Here is a 22959-nt window from a genome sequence, read left to right as displayed (position 1 = left end):
TATTACTACAGTCTAAAAGAGGGACAGATACATGAACAGATAATTTCAATTTGATGTGGTAGGTGCTAAGTTCAAAACAGTAAGAACAAAAGTTAAGAGAATTCTTAGACAATATGAAATGTGAGGTTACTTGTGAGTTTCCCATGAAGTTTTATCTTGTTATTTAGATTGGCAACATAAGCATTTTATACTTTTAGATCTTCTTCATTATTTTAATATGCAAAATTCTATTCTCCTGTCCCTTTAGGCTTTATTTGTAATTGGTTCTTATTAGAAATACTGCTTACTGGCTGGTGTAGCTCAGTGGATTGAGCATGGGCTGCGAACCAGTGTCACAGGTTCAATTCGCAGTCAGGGCACATGCCTGGGTTGCAGGCCATGGCCCCCAGCAACCGCACATTGATGTTTCCCCCTCTCTCTCTTTCCCCCTCCCTTCCCTCTCTAAAAATAAATAAATAAAATCTTTAATATTTATTAAAAAAAGAAATATTGCTTAAAGAACACTCTTTTGTCTATAACTCCACTCCTTCAGACATTGAATTCTTTTTGTTCTTAGCTTTATTGAGATATAATTGACAAATAAAATTATATTAAACTGTATATGTGATGATTTGATATAAGCATATATTGTGAAAGCATCCTCGCCAGAATTAACACATTCATCACCTCATATATTTACCCTTTTTTATGTGAGAACACTTAAGTTCTGCTCTCTTAGCAAATTTCAATCATACAAAATGGTTTTATTAACTATAGTCATCATATACATCATATTAGATTCTCAGACTGAATCATGTTAACTGAAAGCTTGTACCCCTTCCAGTCTCTTCCTATTTTCCCTATCCCCCAGACCCTGGCAACCACATTTTACTCTTTATGAATGTGACTTTTATTTTTTAATAACCACATATGTAATACCATGTAGTATTTATCTTTTTTTGTCTGGCTTATTTCATTTCGTATAATGCTTTCCAGGTCCATCCATGTTGTTGCAATGTCAGTGTTTCCTTCTCTTATGGCTGATGTTACAGGGTGGAGCAAAAGTAGGTTTACTGTTGTTTGTGTGGAAAATGGTAGAGTAATTACTATGTAATAATATAAGAATAAACTGTTCTGTGTAATGACAGTTATAAACCTATTTTTGCCCTACCCTGTATTTTATTAGGTTTATGTCTCATATGTTTTTTATCCATTCGCCTGACATCATTGGACACCCAGTGTCTGCATACTTTAGCTATTGTGAATAATGTTTCATTGAAGATGGGAATTCAGATATCACTTTGAGATAGTGATTTTGTTACTCTTGGAAAAATACCCAGAAATGAGTATCAATTTATATGTCCACAAAAGTACATGAACATTTCCTGTACTGTTTGACATCAATTTTTAAAATATATTCTGATACTAAATATTATATATAATATAGATTATTTAAATAATGTAAAAACTTTATTATTTTTTATTTCTCTCAGTAAGATTGGATACTTTTTTCTTATCTTTGGTTGCTATTTACTGTATTCTCGGACTATTTATGTTATTTCCTGGGTTTTCTTAAAAAAGCATTTCTCCAACTAATAGATGTGCACTTGAGAGAGAAAGTAGTTGGCTGGTTGTCCTTGTCGCTAATGGTTCGGATAGGACTTTGAGTCCTTTAAGATGGGGTATTACCTGAGGAACTGATTGAAGAAAACATGTTCGTATAGATCACTGATTTTCTACTGGAGTGCTGCAGCACACTGATGTGCCGTGAGAATTTTGAAAGCATTCAGTACCTGGCTATTTTAGTCAGGGTCACTGACCTCTTTTCTCAGTCAAATTAGAAGGACAACAGCCAACACAACAGTAACTGGCTGGTGTGAATGAATCAAAATTATACCTATTTTTTTTGTTAGATAGGCAAAAAATATGGTATTTTTTGATGTGCTGCAGAATTTTATTAATTAGTTTATATATGCCATGAAATGAAAAAAGTTAAAAAGTCACTGGTATATAGATAATAGATCAGAATTAGAGTAGGCCTGGTGACAGAATATTTTTTATAGATACCTTGTTTCACATCGTAATGATGAGCACCCAGTGTGTTATTTGCCCTTTACTTATGAGTAACTGCAATTGCAAACATAAAGTGCAAACAGGGGCATTAAAATTGCCATAATAAATCTGTTTTAAGGTAGCTAGCTATACAGGTGCAGTGGCATTGACATTAGGTGAAAATACTCTGCTTTAAGGTAGCTCATCAGATCATCTGTAATGTGCTTATTAATTTTTAAGAAAATCATTAAAATGAAAGCACAAAATTCTTATGTAGAGCTTTTAAACTTCCACAAATAAGTCTACAGGCTCCAATTTGAGAATCACTCTATTAGCCCTTAAGAAAGATACATGCTTCTATAGTTTTATATAAAATTCAGCAGATTTAAAATTGCTCTTTCAAATCACTATAAAAATTTCTAAATTCGTATTCTTTATTTCTACACTGAACTTTCATGAAATAGTGATAAATCGTTCACAGACTGGCATTAGCCCATGGGTATACTTTGATTGGAAGTATAATAGAAAATAAAAGAAGGAGGTGAGCAGAAAAGTAAAATGATGGGATAAGTCAGAAAAAGGAAAATAAAAATTAAGCAAAATAGATACAGTAAGTGAAAATAAAGTTCAAGAGGATATCGAAGAGTGAAAATTAGCTAAAAAAATAATAATAATCTCAAAAGGAAAATTTGAGCAAAGAGCCAGTAAGATGTTGTGGTGTGGTGTTAAACATTTATTGAAAGATAACTAAAGAAATAAAGTCAATTAAAACAATGCAATATAATTTTAAATTTTAAGTGATTAGGATATTGTGGAGAAAACAGATTTGTTTGACCCCTCATGAGCATATTCTACTTGTGTCGCTGTGCAGTGTGGTTCAGCTAGACTTCACTTGAGCCGTGGTTCTCAGCTAATGCCTGAGTGTGGGATCACAGATGCCTGCCCGTCAAAAACTCCAGAGCAGTGTTGACATTTCTAGCTAGATAGATGATAAATTTGACATTTTAAATAAGGGAGCAGTATGTGTTTAAAAGTCCAAATATCTATATGCAGACACCAGAATCCTTCAGCCAGGAGGAAGTTGCTAAATTAGCACTGACTTTATATGTGTGTCTGATATGTAAGTTTATTTGTTGGATCTTAGATGCCATTGATCTATTTTAATATTTGGGTAGAATGTAACATGTATTTTTTATAAGATCAAGAAAAGATATCTTCTCTGTCTACTCATATAAATTATGTTAATATTGCACTTTTTTCATTGTAGGCCCAGATTATTCTTCTTCAGCATGGTTACCTGGTAGTGAATCACTGTGGCAGGCCACAGCTCTTCCATCCAGCCACCGAAATAACCACATCAGGAGACACAGTATAGCTTCTGACAGTGGTGACACTGGCATTGGGACTTCCTGTTCCGACAGTGTGGAAGGTGAGCTAAAATTCCTAGTGTTTCAACATGACTGTTCGGAGGATGGTTGAATTGAGAACATTCAAGGGATGTGTTTATTGTTTCAAACTAAGAAATTTAAAAGTAGTGTTTGAATATTTAATGTTCAGTGTTGTTATATTTTAAAATGAAATTGCCCCTCTGATCATATTTAGTTTTCCTTCATTCACTTTTTTACTTATTTATTTGAAATAAGTTGCAGACTCATATGCAATTTTAAGAAATAATACAGAGATTCTATGTACACCTCCCACCCTATAGTTATATGTTATAAAACTAGAGTACAGTATCACAACCAGGATATCGACATTGCTACTGTCAAAATACAAAACATTTCTATCACCAGAGAATACCTAAGGTTGCTCATGCCCACTTTCCCCTCCTCCCTTAACTCTTGGAAACCATGAATCTCCATTTCCGTAATTTTGTCATTTCAAGAGTGCTGGGTGAATGCAATCATATAGTATGTAGCCCTTTGGTATTGGGTTTTTTCACTGGAGATTCATCCCGAATGTTGTGTGTATGAATAGTTCGTTCCATTTATTGCTGAGTAGTATATATACAACAATAGTGGTATTGAATAGACCATAGTTTGCTTAACCTTTTACCCATTGAATGATACCTGGATTATTTCTAGGTATTTGCTGTTAGGGATAAAACTGCTACAAGCATTCACGAACAGATTTTCATGTGAACTGATGTTTTTACTTCTCTGTGGTAAATGTCTGTGCAGTTGGTGGGCACATGGCAGCTGCATGCTTAGTTTTGAAACTATCACACTGTTTTCCAGGGTGACTTTTCCATTTACATTAGTAATGGCTTAGTATGAGTAATCCAGTTTTCTCTTCATCCTTGCTAGCATTTCATGGTTTTCAAAGTTTAGTTTATTTGAAAGGAATGAAGTAATATCTTACTGTGGTTTTAATTTGCAGTTCTTGAAAGAGTAATACTGTTGAACATTTTTTCACATGCTTATTTGCCATTTGTTTATTTTCTTTGGTGAAGTATCTCTACCTGTCTTGCTTATGTTCTAATTGGATTATTTCCTAATTTTACTGTTGAGCATTGGGAGTTCCTTGTATATTTTAGATACTAATCCTTTGCTGGCCATGTGGTTTGCAAATATTTTCTTCTATTCTGTAGCTTAGCTTTTCATCCTCTAACATTGTCTTTTGCAGAGGAAGAGTTTTAAATTTGATGAAGTCAAGTGTTGTATCGGTTTTTCCTATATGGTGCATTGGGATCAAGCCTAAGAACTCTTTGCCTCTTACCAGGTCTTGATTTCTTTTTTTTTTCCTAAAGTTTTATCATTTTATATTTCCAATTTAAGTCCATAATTCATTTTGAGTTAATTAAAAAAATAAAGTATGTGTGTTGAGGTGTCCCTAAGACCATTTTTAGGCTCAGCATTTTGCTAGAAAGAATCACAGAACTCAGAGAAGCTGTTACGCTGATGGGTATGGTTTTGTTACAGCAAAGGGAGACAGATTTCAATCATGAAAAGTAGAAGCAAAGGGCAGAGTCCAGAAGACAACAGGCCTAAATACTCATTTGGCCTCTCCAGGTAGAGTTGTGTGGACGGTGTTTATCTCCCAGCAATGATGTGTGACAGCACATATGGAGTATTGCTAACCAGGCAAGGTCACCTGAGCCTCGGATGTGCAGGGTTTTTACTGTGAGCTGGTTATATTGGCATGGATGACAACCTGTGTGGATGACTTGAGTCTTTTGCCTTTGAGAGGTCAAGGTGATATCACATGATTCAAGTCTCCCACCATAAACAGGTTATTAGTATAGACTATATGGAGTGATCCAAAGTAAACAAAGACACTGTCATTAGACAGGATATTCCAAGGGTTTAGAGGTTACCTATTAGGAACTGAACAAGGCCCATGTTTTTCTTGGAATGTGCAGCACATGGGAAGCCCAGACCCACTGTCCTTTTTGCACAGTGTGGACTTAGATCAAAGTTCATTTTCTTTGCCTAATAAATCTTAAAATCGGGTAGAATAATTATTCCCACCTTATTTTTTCAAACTTCTTTTAGCTATTCTGGTTCCTTTGTTTTCTACATATCTTTCAGAATGATTTTGTGTCTACAAAGTACCTTGCTGGGATTTTAATAGGAATTGTGTTCATTATAAATACGTTTGGGGAGAACTGACATTTTTACTCTGTTGAGTCTTTCATTCATTAACATGATATGTTTCTCCATTTACTTAGATTTTAATTTAATTCATTAGTGTTGTGTAGTTTTCAGCATATATGTCCTGTGCATGCTTTGTTAGATTTATACTTAAGTATTTCATTTTGGCGGAGTTATTGTAGATGGCATTATAGCTCCAATTTCGGCATTAGTGAGTTAATTGTCATGACATAGAAATACAGTTGATTTTTATATGTTTATCTTGTATTTTGGGACATTGCTGAACTCTTTAGGTCTAGGAGGTTTTTGGTAGATTGCTTGGGATTTTCTCTGCAGGCAGTTATGTCATCTGTAAATAAGGATGTTTTTCTTTCTGATCTGTATGCCTTTTATTTCCTTTACTTACTGCAGTGGGTAAGACAACCAACACATTGCTGAATGTGAGTAGCAGCAGTGCCTCTGATCTTACAGATAAAAAAAAAATCATTCTTCTATGGTTCAGTAGCTGTATAACAGCTATTAGCTGTAGGTATTTTGTAGATACCATTTATCAATTTGAGGCAGTTCCCCTCTAGTCCTACTTTGCTTAGAGTTTTTAAAATAATGAATGAGTATTGGATTTTGCAAATGCTCTTTCTGTATCAATTGATATATTATATTCTTTTTTACCTTGTTCACATAGTAGTCAAATTTCATTGCTTGATTTTTCAACTTGAGTCAGCTTTCAACTCCACTCGATCATAGTGTATACTTCTTTTTACATATTGCTGAATTCTCTGTGTTAATGCTTTATAAAGGATTTTTTGTTGTCTATCCATAAGGGATATTGGTCTTTAGTTTTCTTTTAGGGGTACTGTCTTGTCTTGTTTTGATATCAATATAATACTAGCCTTATAAAATGAATTGGGAAATGTTCCCTCTTATTTTCTGGAAGAGATTGTATTGAGTAGTGTTGTTTCTTCTTCAGTGTTTGGTAGAATTCTTTAGTGAAACCATCTGGTCCTAGGGATTTCTTTTTTCCTAGATTTAAAATAATACAATTTCCTTAATAGTTATAGGGCTATTCAGATGATCTCTTTGAAGTTGGATGAGTGGTAGTTTTTTGAGGGAAATGGGGGAAGTAGTCCACTTTGTTTAAGTTGTCAAATTTATGTGTGTAGAGTTGTTCATAGCATTACTGTCTTCCCTTGGTATCTGCAGCCTTTGAAGTGAAATCCCATTTCATTTATGGTGCTGGTATTTTGTACCATCTTTCCTTTTGCATTTTTTTGTCTTGGTAGCAGTTTGTCAATTTTATTGACCTTTGCAAAGAATCAGCTCTTTGTTTCATTAATTTTCTCTTATTTTCTGATTTTGATTTTAACTGGTTATTATATTCTTTCTACTTTAGGTTTATTTTGCTCTTTTTCTAAGTTTTAAGGTAAGGAATTAGATTATTGATTTGCAACAAAAATTTTCTTCTTTTATATATATTTAATTTTTATGTATGTATGTATGTATTTAAGAGAGAGGGGAAGTGAGGGAGAAAGAGAGGGAGAGAAACAACAATGTGTGGTTGCCTCATATGTGGCCCCCACTGGGGACTTGACCTGCAACCGAGGCATGTGTTCTGACTGGGAAACGAACCCACGACCCTTTGGTTTGCAGCCTGCGCTCAATCCACTGAGCTATACCAGCCAGGGCTCTTCTTTTGATATATATGATTTAGTGCTATAAATTTCTCAGTCCTGCTTTACTGTGTCCCACAAATTTTGATAATTTGTTTTCATTTTCATTTAGTTCATTGCATTTTTAAAAATTTAGCTAGAGATTTCCCTTTGATCCTCCAATAAGAGTTCCTTGTTTAGTTTCGAAATGTTTGGAGATTTTCCCATTGTCTTTCTGTAATTTCAAGTTTGAGTTCATTGTGGTCAGAAACACACATTGATTTCAGTCCTTTTAAATTTCTTGAGGTCTGATTTCAGTCTCAGCATATGGTCTATTTGCTATACATTCTGTGGGTACTTGAAAAGAATGTGTATGAGATCCTGTTTGTTGATAGTATTGTTGAGTTTTTCTATATATTTAAAAAATATATATAGTTTATTCATTGTGCTATTCCAGTTGCCCCAGTTTTTCACCCTTTGCCCCCCTTTGCCCAGTATCCCCATTCCCTCTGGCAATTTCTCATTAGTTTATGTGCATGGGTTGTGCATATAAACTCTCTGGTTTTCCATTTCCTATACTGTTCTTAACATTCCTCTGTCTATTTTGTACCTACCAATTATGCTTCTTAATCCCTGCCCCTTTTCCCCCATTCTTCACCATTCTTGTCCTTTTTCCTCCCAGTTGATAATTGCCCAAATGATTTCCATACCTGTGATTCTGTTTCTGTTCTGGTTGTTCGCTTAGCTTGTTTTTTTAGGTTCAATTTTTGATAGTTGTGAATTTGTTGTCATTTTAATGTTCATAGCTTTGATCTTTTTTTTCTTAAATAGATGCCTTTAACATTTCATATAATAAGGGCTTGGTGATGATGAATTCCTTTAGCTTTATCTTGTCTGGGAAGCACATTATCAGCCCTTAACATTCTAAATAATATTTTTGCTGGATAGAGTAATCTAGGTTGTAGGTCCTTGCTTTTCATCACTTTACTTCTTGCCAGTCCCTCCTTCCCTGAAAAATTTCTTTTAAGAAATCAGCTGACACTGTTATGGGAACTCCATTGTAGGTAACTCTCTCCTTTTCTCTTGCTACTTGTAAGATTCTCTCTGTATCTTTAACCTTTGGCATTTTGACTAAGATGTGTCTTGGTGTGGTCCTCTTTGGGTCCAATTTATTTGGGACTTCTGTGCTTCCTGGATTTGTATTTTATTTCCTTTGCCAAACCAGGAAAGTTTTCTTTCATTATTATTTCAAATACATGTTCAGTTTCTTACTCTTTCCCTTCTCCTTCTGGCATCCCTATGATTCAGATGTTGGTACATTTGGAAATGTCCCAGAGGCTCCTTGCATTAGCCTCATTTTTTTTTGAATTCCTATTTCTTCTTGCTGTTCTGGTTCATTATTTTTTTCTTGCTTATGTTCCAAATTGTTGATTTGATTCTTGGCTTCATCCCCTCCACTGTTGATTCCCTCTAGATTTTTTTTTTATTTCACTTAGTGTTACCTTTATTTCTTCCTTTTTGTTGTGCCTTACTCAGTGAGTTTCTTGAGCATGCTGATTATCAGTATTTTGAACTCTGCACTTGTTCTGTTCTGTTCTTTCATTTGATCCATATTTCTTTGTTTCCTCAATTTTGCAGCCTCCCTGTGTGTTTCTGTGTATTAGGTAGAGCTGCTTTGACTCCCTGTCTTAGTAACATGGCCTATTGTAGGAAAGGCACCTATAAATTGTGTGGGACAGAGCCTTAGGTAATTGCTAGTGTAGGCAACCTGCTTCACCTCTTTGAGGCTCTGTGTGGGGAGAGGACTCTTAGAGGGGACAGTGCTGCCGCCTGGTTTCTGGACGTTTGCCTGGCACTCACCCTGTTTCCAGTCACTTCCCTTACTCCCTGTATACAGCTGGTGCCCTTCTACTTGTTGCCCAATCTCCACTGGTTTTTATAGCCAGAAGTTATGGGAATTTATCTTCTTGAGGCACCGGAACCCTGGGCTGTGCAGTCTGGCCTGGGGCTGGGATTGCTTGGTCCCAAGACATCCCTCCCGATCCACCACACGTGAATGTGGGACCACCTGTTTTGCCACCGCTGCCTCTCTGCGCCACACTGTGTCTCTGTGTCTCTCTGCCCTTTCTACCCATCTGGAAGAACGTGGCTTCTTTAAATCCTTGCTCGTTGAACTTCCAAACAGCTGAATTTTCAGATGGTTTTGGGTGTTACTTGTTTTGAAGTGTAGTTGTAATTTTTTCTGTGGTTGTGCGAGGAGGAAAAGTGTGTTTACCTATGTCTCCATCTTGAACTGAGTTTTTCTATGTTCTTGATAATTTTCTGTCTAGTTGTGCAATCAGTTGTTGAGAGAGGAGTTTATAAAGGTCCCAACTATACTTTGGGGGTTGTGTATTATTTTTTATTTTTATGAAGTTTTGATTCACAAATGTAGCTCTTTCGTTGGATGCATACACATTTAGGATTGCTGTGTATTGCTGGATTAGCCGTTATTTTATTATATAAAGTCCTTCTCCTGTCTCTGGTAATTTTTTTTGTACTGACATCTACTATTTATACAGCCACACCTGCTTTCTTTTGCTTGTGTTTAAATGGTATATGTTTTCTCCTCTTTTACTTTGAACTTGTCTGTATCATTATATTTGAAGTTACTTATAACGTGAATCAGTTTTTACTCTGTTCTGCCAGTCTCTGTTTTTTGATTGGTATATGTAGACCATTTACAATTAATGTAATTATTAAGTTTTCTGTTTGCTTTTTTGTTTCTGTTTTTATTTTTCTGCTTTCCTGTGTGGGTAACTTGAACATTTTTCAGTTTTATCTGTAGTATTTTTAAGCACATCTGTGCATAGTATTTCTATCAGTTGTTCAAGGTATTACATTATATAATACTTTACATTGTATATAATGTATATATGTAATATATATAATTTATATATATAACTTATTTTAACAGTTTGAAGTATAGAAACCTTACCTCCTTTTATATCCCTTTACCCTCCATTTATAGGAAAATTGTTTCAAATATTTCTATACATATATTTATAACCATGTCACACAGCATTACAATTTTTACTCAACTGTCACACAATTTAAGAAACTCAAAAGAAGACAGCCCATTATATTTACTCATATTTTTACTTACTTTCTTTTTCCCTCTCTTGTGATGTTTCAAGTTTCCTTTAAATATTTCCTTTTGTTTTAGAGAACTTCTTAGCCATTTTTTGGGGGGGTGGGGATACATCTGCTTGAGATGAATTACCTTAGTTGTTTTTCAACTGAGAACGTCTTGATTCCCCTTCATTCCTGAATCATTTTGTACACGATTTTCGTTTGACATTTCTTTTCTTTCAGGACTTGAAAATGTTGTGGCACTTCTTTTTGGCTTCCATGGCTTCCGATGACAGATCTACTGGCATTTTTCTCTGGCTACTTTAAAGATATTTTCTTTGTTTTTAATTTTTTCAGAACTTATATATCACATGTCTTTGGATGGATTTCTTCAGTTCAACCCTATTTGGGATTTGTATAGCCTTTTGAGTCTGTAAGTTTATGACTCTTGCCAAATTTGGGAAGTTTTCAGCCATTATTTTCTTTGAGTACTTTCTTTGTCTCTCCCTCTTTTTTTCAGGACTCTGATGGCACAAATCCATAATTCTTTTTTTATTGCCCTCATGTCTGTGACCAATACTTTGTTCCTTCCTTTATTTTTTGTTTATCTTCGCACTGGGTAATTTTTATTGTTCCAGCTCACTGATGTTTCTTTAGTTACTCTGTTCTGTTGTTGAGCCCTGCCACTGAGCTTTTTATTTCTATTGTGTTTTTCAGTCTAATATTTTTATTTTGGTTTTACTTTATATGTTTTATTTTTTCACTGTGACTTAAGATTTGTTTACTGATACCTTCTCATTTGTCATTTGTTTTCAGTATTTTTGTAATTGTTCATTGCAGTAGTTTTATGAAGATTCCTTTAAAATCTTCAGAGAATTGTAACTGTTCTGTTATTTTGATATTGATATCTGTTGCTTTTTTTTTGTTCAGTTGAGAAGTTACAGTACTAGTTCTTTGTATGGCATGATTTTTCAGTTGAAACTTGGAGCATTTTGTATTAAGAAATTCTGGATTGAATTTATTTTCTACATAATAACTTGTTCATCTACATTTATATATTTGTACATGTTTTGTAAATATAAACTGTGATATATTTTACATATAAGTGAACATAACATAAAATTTTTATATGTGTGTATTTATATATTTTAACCTTTTTTGTTAGCTGGCTTTGTTAGCTAGTGTTTTGACGTATGAAGGAGGGAGAGACACTGTTTCCTTAATGCCAGGTGGATCCAGAAGTTCAGGTTCTCTGCTTGGCCTCCAAGGAGTCAGAGGGAAGCACCTTGTTACTGTGGGTTGTGGGTGGAAGTTTAGATTTTTCATATGATCGCTGACGCCAGCACATGTGGGCAGCCTTGGTATTGCTGGGTGATGGTGAATCCAGACTGTTAGGCCTGTTCTCACACAGCCTGAGTGTGTGTGCATGGAGAGGGGGAAACTCCCTACTCCCCAACAGGGTGAAAGTTCTGTTCCCATACTTGGTTTTCTTCTTCACTACGTTGGTGGGGCTACTGGGATATTTTGATACAGGTTGGCAAGGTTGGAAATCTAGGTTCCCCACTTGGCTTTTGTTGGCATGGGTGGAGTTAGGCTGCAGTTTTTTCTTGATGGTTAGCTGGAGAAGAGTGGTTACTGTCTGAAATTTTTCTGTCTTGTTAGGCTTCCTCTTTTTTGGACTATTGGCTAGGGAGAACAGGCTTGCTGGGACTTCCTTGGGCTGTGCTTTTTGGTTTGTTTGCGTCGCTAGTTTTTTTCAGCATCAGTTCTAGGAGATGTGAGGCAAAAGGGAAACCCAGGGAATTTACCACTGTCTTGCTTCTTGGGTTCTGAGGTTCCTAGCCAATTTGCTGCCTTCTTTCCAACTTTCAGTCTTGTTTTACATGGTAATGTCAATCTTTGTTTTACATGATAATGTCCAAGACTGTAAGTTGTTCTTAGTGAGAAATATAGGAAGGGTGTCTTTTCCATCTTCTCACCATAATTTTGTAATGACCATTAACAAATATCTTGTTTAACTACTGCTATGTGTTGTAATTCTGCTGGCATCTATAATACGTAGAATATTAATTTCAATGTGGCCTTGTATCTAATATCAGTTGACTATTTAAAACATGCATCTCAAGGGAGAAAGGAAATATATACAAGGTGATGGAGGAGCAAATAAATAGGAATGTGAATTTCAAAAAATAATCTATTCATTATGAGACAAATATTCTTTTGTTAAAGATGAAAATAATTTAAATAAATAGTGCTCATGTTTCTTTAATTTTTTTTTATTTTCCTTCCCTAAATTTAAGAGTTTATATTCTGTACTTATAGTTTTAACTTATGAATGAATACTTTTAGAATTATTGATTTTATTATAAATTTGTTTAAGTATTATCATTCATATTTGGGCCCTTGGAATAAAATTGATATGGTATATTGATAGTTGTGTAGTAGAATTTTCTACTTGATTGATAGAAAAGGGCATTTTAGAATTGCATTCTATGTGTATTACTATGAAAGTCAATTTCAAAGTCCTGTATGAGAAACACTAAAGAAAGAAGTTGATTTCAGACAGGAAATAAAAACCAAACCAAACAAATTTAGTTTTGTGTCATAGACTAAGGACTGGTATGCATTCAGTTTTGTTTAATTAAATAACACATATACAGACTTTCAGTGAAGGCTCATGTTTTTAGCCAGTTTTTGTACCTGATGTTTCTGAGGTTAGAGCCTCTTTGATGTTCCCCCAGGCAGATGAACTCTTGTACTGCATTCCCCATACATGTCTTATATGCTATATATTCTTCTGTCCTGCTTCAGTAACTAATATTTTCTTCATTTTCCAGCTTCTGGAATTTTGTTCTTATCTCTGTTGCTGATGGTCCTATGTTGTTCAGTGTCATGAGTTTGTACCTTACTACTTTTCTGTCATTTCATTGGGGCTTGGGAGGGAGAGATTATAATTTTGTGAACTCAGGCAGTGATTTTGAACTAGAAATTCTGTTATATAAATGAAAATGAAGAGGAAAAAAAACTAAAAAAAGATTGTAAGACATTTCCTTAATGTCAACTACTATAAATATTTCTTCTATTCCCCTCAATTTTAAAAACGTAGTAAGTGCACATTTAAAAAAGCATAAAGATGAACATAATTTTAAAAGTAAATTAGTATTTCAAGTATTGTTAAATTTATGGTCTTTGAAAAATTTCAGTCTTTATCAAATTAAATTGAGCAGAAAGTGAAGTTATTCCTTCCTTTCCAATCCTGGCTTTGTTATCAGAGCTCACAAATGTTATTAGCGTGTTGCATATTTTTGTAGATGTTTGCTGTACATTTATTCTCATATACACAGGTTTTAAAATAAAGCTGGGTTTATCACATGTATGTTTGTGATTTACTTTCCTCTCTTTTTAAAATTTTTCTGTATTGGATTTCTTCAAAAAATAATTTTTAATGTGAATTGATACATAGGACCTAATCCGCATTACCTGAGGCTCCTAGAATTGGTCTGTTCTCCAAGGAGATACAACCATTGAAATAAGCCTATAACTGGTTTTAACTTCTTGGGCACTTAAGAGTAGAGAAGGCTGTCACAGGGGCCTATCTTTTGATGTATAGGAAGGAACACACAGAGTGAGTAAAAGTCGTCCTTCCAGTTTCCAACACATGAACCAAATAACAAATTAGAATAGAACAAATGCCTAGAATTTCTATTATATATGTAACATCTCTCTAGCAAACATATCAACCTAAGTACTTTTAAAAACACATGCTTGTTTGGAAACTTAATACATGATATAAAGTCAGCATTTTTCAAAACAGTAGGGAAAGATTAGTCCTGAAGAAAATGGTATTTGATCCTGACCCTAAACTATAGGAAAACTAAAATTGAAATAAAGAACTAATGATTTTTTAAAAATCATAAAAGTATTAGGATCTACAAGATTAATTTTATATTCTTAGGTTTGAAATATTCTTCTTAAGCAAGTCACGAAACAGATTTGACTTAGTAAAAATTCAAAATCTTGAACATTGATTACAGATACTAAATAAAAATAGGGAAATACTAGGAATAAATATTTGTAATAAGCTAACAAGGAAATACTATTCATATTATTTAAAGAGCCCCTACAAATAAGAAAAATGTCCCAAAATAGTTATTCACCTATAAAATTTAAAATGTCTCATAATTTAAACATTATATGAATAAAAGATACAAAGAAACAATTCTTGGGAAAAATACAAATGACTAATAAACCCTGAAAAGATAATCAAACTCAGTCATAGTGAAATGAAAATCTATACAGTGAGAGATTGCTTTTTCCCACTGAAATTGCTCCCCCCCCCCCAGGTAGATGGTAATATATATTCAGGGCCTGAACAAAGATGGGAAAAGTAGTACTGTAATAACTCGTACATATGTTCAGCTTTTATAGAGGACAACATGAAAATGGTAACAATTATGTAGCTATTATTGTGTTATAGGCACTTTATACATGTTAACTCATTTAATCCTCACAATAGCCCTGTGGTGGAAAAAGTGAAACAGCTAGGGGTTAAATTACTTATAAATAACATATGTAAAGTATATATTCTTCATTCAGTATACACACAGGTGAACAAAGATACCATGTGCAAGAATACCCGCTATAACATTGTTTAGTGAGAAATTAGAAGCAACTTTAGGTGTCTATCAATAGGGAAATGGTTAAATATTTTATCCTGTATCCAGTTAAAATAATGAGATAACCATATATACTTACTGACCTGGAAAGAAATTCAGGCAAATTTCCACTTCAAGACAACAGATTGAATGAATACACTCCCCTAATTTTGTTTCTTTTTGAAATTCCACAGAAACTCAGCGAAATAAAAACAACCCATGATAACAGGGAAAACTAGGGAAAACAACTAACATTCTGGGAGCTATAAGTCAGAACAATAAGTAAGAAATTTTCTTAGCAGATCTCTAAGAGTTGAATCCTTAATCTGCAACAGGCACATTTGGGAATAAGCTGTCAATTTATATTAAAAATTATCAAAAAGGCTTTGTAACTGGTATTACCAGGCTTATTAGGTTTCTCCATTGTATAGTAACTATTTTTCCCTTTTAAAATTTTTTTAAAATTTTTTATCTTTTAATGTATTGATTTTAGAGAGATTGAGGGGGAGAGAAAAAGGGGGATTTGTTCTACTTATTTATTCATTCATTGGTTGCTTCTTGTACGTACCTTGACCTTGGATCGAACCCACAATGTTGCTGTATTGGGATGATGGTCTAACCAACTGAGCTACCTAGCCAAGGCTTATTTTCCCCCTTGCTATTCTATTCTTTGAATGTAAGTCAGAGGGGGAGTATTAAACTCCATCTCCTGAAAGAGGAAGTATCTGAATGTTATATTTGGAGTTATTCTTTAAGGTATTTTTATCGCTTCCATTTATTTACTTATTTATGTCAGTATACATAATAATCAATACAAAATAAATACATGTTTATTTTTTAATTTTAACTTTAGACTTTATTAGAATTTCAGTAGTTTTTCCATTGAAGTCCTCCTGTTCCTAGCTCCTACCCAGGATACCACATTACTTTAATTGTAATGTCTCCTTAATCTCCTCTCGTCTGTCACAGTTTCTCACTCTTTCCTTGTTTTGTATGACCTTAACAGTTTTGAGGAGGACTGGTTAGGCATTTTGTAGAATGTTCTTCACACTGGATCTGTGTGATGTTTTCTCCTGATTAGACTAGCGCTGTGGTTTTTGGGAATACTACCACAGAGATGAAGGTGCTCATATCCACTTAGGGAGTCCATGACATTCATGTGACATCACTGGTGATGTTGACCTTGATCACTTGGTTGAGATGTGTTTGTCAGGTTTCTCCACTATAAAACTGATTATTTTTCTCTTTCCATACTCTCCTTTTTGGAAGCAAGCCACTAACTCCAGCCCAAACTAAAAGTGGAAGTGGGGATATTGAGTTCTACATCAAGGAGGAGAAAATATCTGCAGATATTATTTGGAATTCTTTATGACAAAGGTCCATTTCTTCTTCCTCATTTATTTATTCAGTCATTTACTGATAATCGGTATGGACTATATATATTTCTTTATCTTTTGGGTTGTAATTTAATTATATTTATTTTGTTGCTTAAATTATTCCAGCTTTGGTCATTGGAAACTCTTTCAGGTTGGCTTCTGTGACATTTTGTACCCTACTCCCATCCCATCCTTTTGTTTTTTGAGTACTACTTTATTTTTGGATGCTGTAAGGTGTTTCATGCTCCTCTTGTATGCCACCTATCCTAGCCCTAGATCAGCCATTTCCCCAAAGAGCCCTGGTTCCTTTTATTGCAGAATGGTATTTAAAAACCATGATCTGGGTGCTGGGAGTGCTTGTTGTTAATTGGGTGTCACTACTTCTAGGCCATTACAGATGGCAGAACTAGGCTATGTAAGTATGTGTAGTAAACTGCGTATATGTAAATATCTATAATGATTGCTATATCTGTCCATAAGTGTCTGTATTAAGCTAAACATGAGTTCATACTGATGTCTCTGGCTCTAACCCAGTACAGCAGAGCTCATTTTAGCCCTTTTTAACCTTGCTTATCTGTAAGTTTCCTCTCCAACAGTGAGATACCCCCACTGTCTTCCGTTCATTTACTTGTTCAGCTCTCAGTATACGAGTAAAGCAGGTTTAGAATGTTAACCCATACACATCCTATATTAATTTCCTGGGGCTGCCATAGCATGTGGGGGGTGTTAAAGCAACAGAAATATATTTTCTCCTGGATTTGGAGACAACAAGTCCAAAATCAGGGTATGGACAGGGCCATCATGTTCCCTTCAGAGGGACAAATCTTCCTTCCTTGCCTCTTCAGGCTTCTGGTGGCACCAGCAATCCTTGGCATTCCTTGGTTTGTGGCATCATAGCTCTCATCTCTGCCTCCTTTACATGGCCCACTTCTCTGTGTGTCCTCTGTGTCTTCAGATGTCCCTCTGCTAAAGCGCACTGGTCCCTGGAGTTAGGTCCCACCCTATTCCAATATGATCTCATCTTAACTCGATTACTACTGCAAAGACCCTATTTCCAAATAAGATCACACTTATAGGTACCAGCAGTCAGTAATTCAGTGTATGTTTATGTAGGGCACCATTTAATCCACAACACTCTTTATTACAGACTATGTGATTAAACAGAAAGGCATAAAATTATTGCTGGAGGCTAATTTGAACTAAGTTGAGTTGAAAATAAAGCAGGAGAACTGCTTTGAAATTAAACAAAATGTGTTCAAGTTATTTGTCCTTGTCAATTAACTTTTTAATTAAAAAAATGTTTTTTATCCTCACCTGAGAACATTTTCATTTACTTTTTTAGAGGGAGAGAGAGGGAGAAAGGGAGAGAGAAACATCAATGTGAGAGAAACATTGATTGGTTGCCTTCCGTAAACACCCAGACTGGAGGGGTCTGCTCCTGCCCCGACCAGGGGTTGCACGTACCTGTACCCAGACTGGGATGAACCCGCAGCCTGGGTATGTGCCCTGACCGGAATGGAACCCGCAGTACTTCCTTTACGGGAGCACGCTCCAACCACTGAGCCACACCGTCAAGGGCACTCACTAATTAACTTTAAAAATAAACTTTTTAAAAAGAGAATGATGTGGGAAAGATAACAGATCTGAGGATTTGAAAGTTGCAGAGTGGATGCTCTGGGATTTTCTTAGTGTTATTGTAAAGTTTGTTTGCTTCAAGCAAATCATACTTTTTAGAAACTATGTTCCTGTCTTATGACCCCTTAAAATTTATTTGTGATCAAGAAATAAATATTTTAGTATTTTTAAGCTTTATTTTAGAACTCAATACTAATAATCTTTTTTTCTTAATTAATTAATTAATTAATTAATCTATTTATTTATTTATTTAAATCCTTACCTGAGGATATATTTATTGACTTTAGAGAGAGAGGAAGGGGGAGACAGAGAGAGAGACATTGATACTGATGTCAGAGAGAAACATCAATTGGTTCCTCCCTATGTACCCTGACTGGGGATCGAACCTACAACCTAGGTATGTGCCCTGACTAGGGATTCAGCCTACATCCCTTTAGTGTACAGAACGTGCCAACAGATTTATCCACTTGGACAGGGCAATAATAATAATTTTTTATGGTCACTTCTACCTTCATAAAATATTATGGTATTAATTTGGGTCTAGCTGGGAATTTTTCTTCCTCAGCCAGGGAGAGCCAGACTAGGCCACACTATGGCTGAGCTGGGATGTTGCTTTTTTATAATGCCCATTGGAAGGACTGAAAATACCTCATTGGGAATATGACTATAATAGTATCTTTTTCATAATCTCTAAAAACTCTTTGATCTTGCTGTGAGTAATTATATGATTACTCATCTTTTCTATTGTGTAGAAATCTGCCTTCTCTCTTTATTCTTTGAATTAATTTAAAACAAGTTTATTTGTTTTAACTATAGCAAAATCACTGCTTTTCTCTTGGAATAATTCATGAAGTATTAAATACAAGTCCCTAAATCTTTTAGGGATAAAATACCTGATCAGTCCAATTTCTCCAATTGGACTGACGTGAAGATGTTATATATTTTGGCCTTCCATTAGTTCTTGCCATTATCTTCAAATTGAACTCCAGCTCATTTTCCTGCCATATTTTTTACTACATGAAACAATTAATTTTACTAGTATGTTACATAGCACTGTACAGAATATTTAAATAAATAAAGAATCCATTGAGTTTAAGGAATAATTATAGTAGGTAGTATTATTCAAAGGCTATTCTCTATGGATAAAGCAATGTCAAAGTTTGAAGACAAAGGACAAATAGGACAAGAGTTCTGTGAAAGAATAAGGATTGTAAGAAAGGGTGGATGAAAATAAGATGGAATAGTAGAACTCTGGAAGACTGACAATAAATAACAGAAATTTAGGACTGCTGTGGAAAATGAATCAGAATTATGGTTGTAGTGATCGGTATGGTAATGAATGATTTTGATTATATTTATTATTGATGGTGTGGAGAAGTGAAGTGTGTGTGTTCTTGTTAAAATCAGTTATTTAAAAATGTTATCTGAATACAGGGAATAGTTTTAGCAGGATTATTAAAAACTATTTAGAAGGAAAGTTTGGTGTGTTTGTTCATGGAACACTTGTTTCCAATTAGTATATGTTTTCCTTCCTGAATTTATGTCTTTGTGAAGTTCTCATGAGGTCCACTTTGTGGGAGCTATTTGTTTGTTCTTTGCCTTTTCTTTAGTAAGTGTCCCTAGTCTTATAATTTATAATTTTTCTTTTTCATTGTTGGGTTTGCTTCATGACTTATCTATTTAATGGAAAGGACTCAAGGAAATAACCATTGTGGAGGATTACCAAATATTGAAAATAGCCTTGTATTAGAACATAACTAACAGGTTGATATTTATAATATAATGTCAGCTTTAGGACATGCTGTGTATTAGCTTATTGCATATCATTCTCAGGTGGATGTGCTTCACATACTTTGGTCTTTGATTACATAAATCTTTTTGTCATTTACTAACTATAGATCTATAAAGTATTTATTTCTTTCTCCTTTATGAAATTAAATCTATGCTTATTAAATTCTAAATATTATAGAATAACTTAAAAAGTTCATCTCCTTTGTACTGTAACTCCAAGCTGAGAATTACTATGACATAGACTTACATTAATTTCTGAATGCTATATGTGGAATTTGGACCAGGATTACCAAATGTAATTTGAGTTTGTTTTACAATATATCTAGAAAATGTTTTAGTTATCTGCCTTTAACTGTATTATTATCATTTTGACAGTGGTAAGAGCTTCACTGCAGTGGGATTGTCCCGGTTCCTTTGGCAAAGAGAAAGCTAGAGCGGGTATGGTGGGATGTAAAGTTTGGGTTAGGGAAGAGTTTAGATTATCGAATCCTTGTCATTTCTAAGAGTTCTGTCACTCAGATGGAAATGGGGAGAAGAAATAATGTCACTAATTCCTGCAGGAATTCTCCTGTGAGGTCTGAGGTACAGACTTAATTAGGAAGGAGGATGGAACGCTCCCCAGAAGTCTCAGAGCATAGTTGGCTGCCGCGCCAGTAGGTGCCCACATGAAGGTGAGCAGGTAGAAGAGTATGATTACACCAGTCTTTTTTCTGTAAAGTCTGGTTGGAAATTGAGGGCTTAGGAGGACAAGAGCCTGCCTTGCTACTAGCTTCTAAAGTTTGACTGCTCTTAGCAAATAACATTATACTTATGTTATATAATTCAAATATTTAACCTGTAATAGTAAATTTTGAATTATTTATTTTAGTAATTCTCTTTGTCTATAATACAACTATGGTTGAATATGGGTGTGCCTGTGTATATTGAATATAAATTTAATTTTGGGGATGCAGACCAAAGTATGTGGAATAATTTTTGGTTAAATTCTGTAGTATATTGCTTTAAGTAAAGAGTACATCTGTGAAGCAAGTTATCAAAGCTGAGATGAAGGAAATGGTGCTGTCTACTTAACCCCTTACCCCCCCGCCCCCGCCACCCTTTCTGTTCTTTAGTTTGGTGGTTATAACCGGTGTTACAAGCGATGCTCTTTCGACACTGATAAATCCTAAAAGCCTCCTATGAATCATCTGAAAAATAACCTGCTTTCTTTTTATCTTAAGGTTGTATTTTAATTCTTTAAAAATTTAAAATTCATACATGAGTATTGTGTAACTGAACACAGAATATAAATGCACTGTGAATTACCAATATCCAGTTTTATAAGTGACCATTATATAGAGATACCTTTTGTTTCTTCTCTAACCTCCAGCTTTTAGAGGTTCTTTCATTTTTCACTTAATACATACTCATGGAATCATCGCTGTGTTTCGAGAACTGCAGAATTAGAAACAGCAAAATGGAGGAGAGAGTTACATCAGAATCTCAGCAGGGATGGGACTCTAGTACAGAACAGTGTTTTGAAATTGCCATTGAGTGAATTGCTTTTAGCTATGGTATTCTGAGATTTAAAATAGTGCTAAAAAAGGATGTAAGATTTTCACATTTAACAAGAAGTTTAGACGCTTACATTAGCAGCATCACTTTTTTAGCTGTGGTAATTTGTTTAAGGAGTGTCAAGTTCCAGGTTGGTTAGGAAATAGATCCGTGACATGAGCTGGATGCATCTGCAGCCTACCAAGTTGTAACATAAGCTGCACCAGCAGATCACTGGTTTCTTCTTAGGTTTTTCTTTGCCAAGACCTGGAGGCCATGTAAATAGCTGTTGTTGCCACAGAGATTAGTTTGAGGGAGTTGTTTTTGAAGCATGCAGCACGTGTGGAGTAGGGCATATCCTAGATGTGCTGGAGTTGAGTGATTAAGGGAGAAGGAAGAGGAAATTGAGACACTAGGACCCTGAGACAAAAAAACAAACAAACTTATTTTTTGCTTAGGTTTGGCTTCAAAGCCTTCCATGGCAGAGTCACCCTCTCCTGTATCAATCAATCACATGGCACCAGAGAGGCAGGCTCACAGGCAGTTCTTTTATCTCTTAAAATCCAAGTTCAAAATGCAGCTTCTAACAGTCTATTTGGGCTAGTTTTCAAGCATATTTACATATTTCACTTAAAAAAGGTACAGACAGAGTTAAATATTTTTTTTATAAGTCCCAACTGCTAATTTGTATTGGAGATAATTTTCTTATCTAATTAACCTCATTTATTTCAAATAGGAGGAACTGATAAAAATGGACTTCAGTTTAATTGTACCTTCATTACTTGTTTTTACTAAGGAATAAAAGGGTCATTGAATAATATAAATTTTGAGGTCATCCTGTGAATATATATTGGAAAGGAAGAAAAAGCAGAAAAGTTACTGGTTAGTTCATTGTTTTTATCTTATGAAGAAAATAAGGCCTTTTAAGGTAAGGACTTGTTCAAGCATTTATTTATTCATGTAGCCAGTATTTTACTGAGTGTCTGTTATGTGTCAAGTACTGTACTAGTGGTTAGAATTAAACATTTCCCCTGTTCATTGTATATATAAAGTTCAGTGGAAAAATAATTATCATCAAATACATTGAGTAGTATGGTAAGTTAGGTACACAGGGAAGGGAGACATCCCTAAAGCCACTGGATGAGGTGAAGGACCGTTGGCAGCTGTGATGTTTAAGCTGAGACCCAGAAAGGTGAGTAGGAGGTGGCAAGGTTAAAGGGGGTGGGGAAGGTGAGAGTAGTCTAATCTGAGAGAAGTTGTGGTCAGCGACTGGGAAGGAAGATTCTGAGCAGGGATCAGAGGAGAACAAAATCGGATGATGCCAGGAGACCACTTCCTTGGAAGTAGGAGCTGATGGTGACTTGTTCATGAAAAGAAGCAGGAGAAAATGAGATAATTCAGGAGATGTTTAGGAGACAAAACCATACATTCTTTATGAACAACTGTATTCACGTGGCATTTACGTACCATACGATTCACCCATTTAAAGTGTCCAATTCAGTGGCTTTTAGTATATTCACATAGCTTTCACCAGTGTCAGTTGTCTGGGAACTTCATAAAGGTTTCCCAGGGCTCTCTCTTTGCTTGA

General features: G+C 34.9%; 1 protein-coding gene across 2 annotated transcripts in view; it reads left to right on the top strand.

Annotated features, from left to right (window-relative positions):
- CEP85L (centrosomal protein 85 like) overlaps nucleotides 1-22959 on the top strand; it is a 132475-nt gene that overhangs the window by 14532 nt on the left and 94984 nt on the right. For both annotated transcript variants that reach the window (XM_028509322.2, XM_036024621.1), the window contains exon 2: nucleotides 3299-3460. In XM_028509322.2, coding sequence (XP_028365123.1) covers nucleotides 3299-3460 — 162 coding nt within the window. The remainder of the gene's footprint in view (nucleotides 1-3298; nucleotides 3461-22959) is intronic.

Source organism: Phyllostomus discolor, chromosome 4 (assembly GCF_004126475.2).
Source record: "Phyllostomus discolor isolate MPI-MPIP mPhyDis1 chromosome 4, mPhyDis1.pri.v3, whole genome shotgun sequence".
Lineage (NCBI taxonomy): Eukaryota > Metazoa > Chordata > Mammalia > Chiroptera > Phyllostomidae > Phyllostomus > Phyllostomus discolor.
Note: the sequence above shows the minus strand (reverse complement) of the source record. Positions and strands in the feature narration are given on the sequence as shown.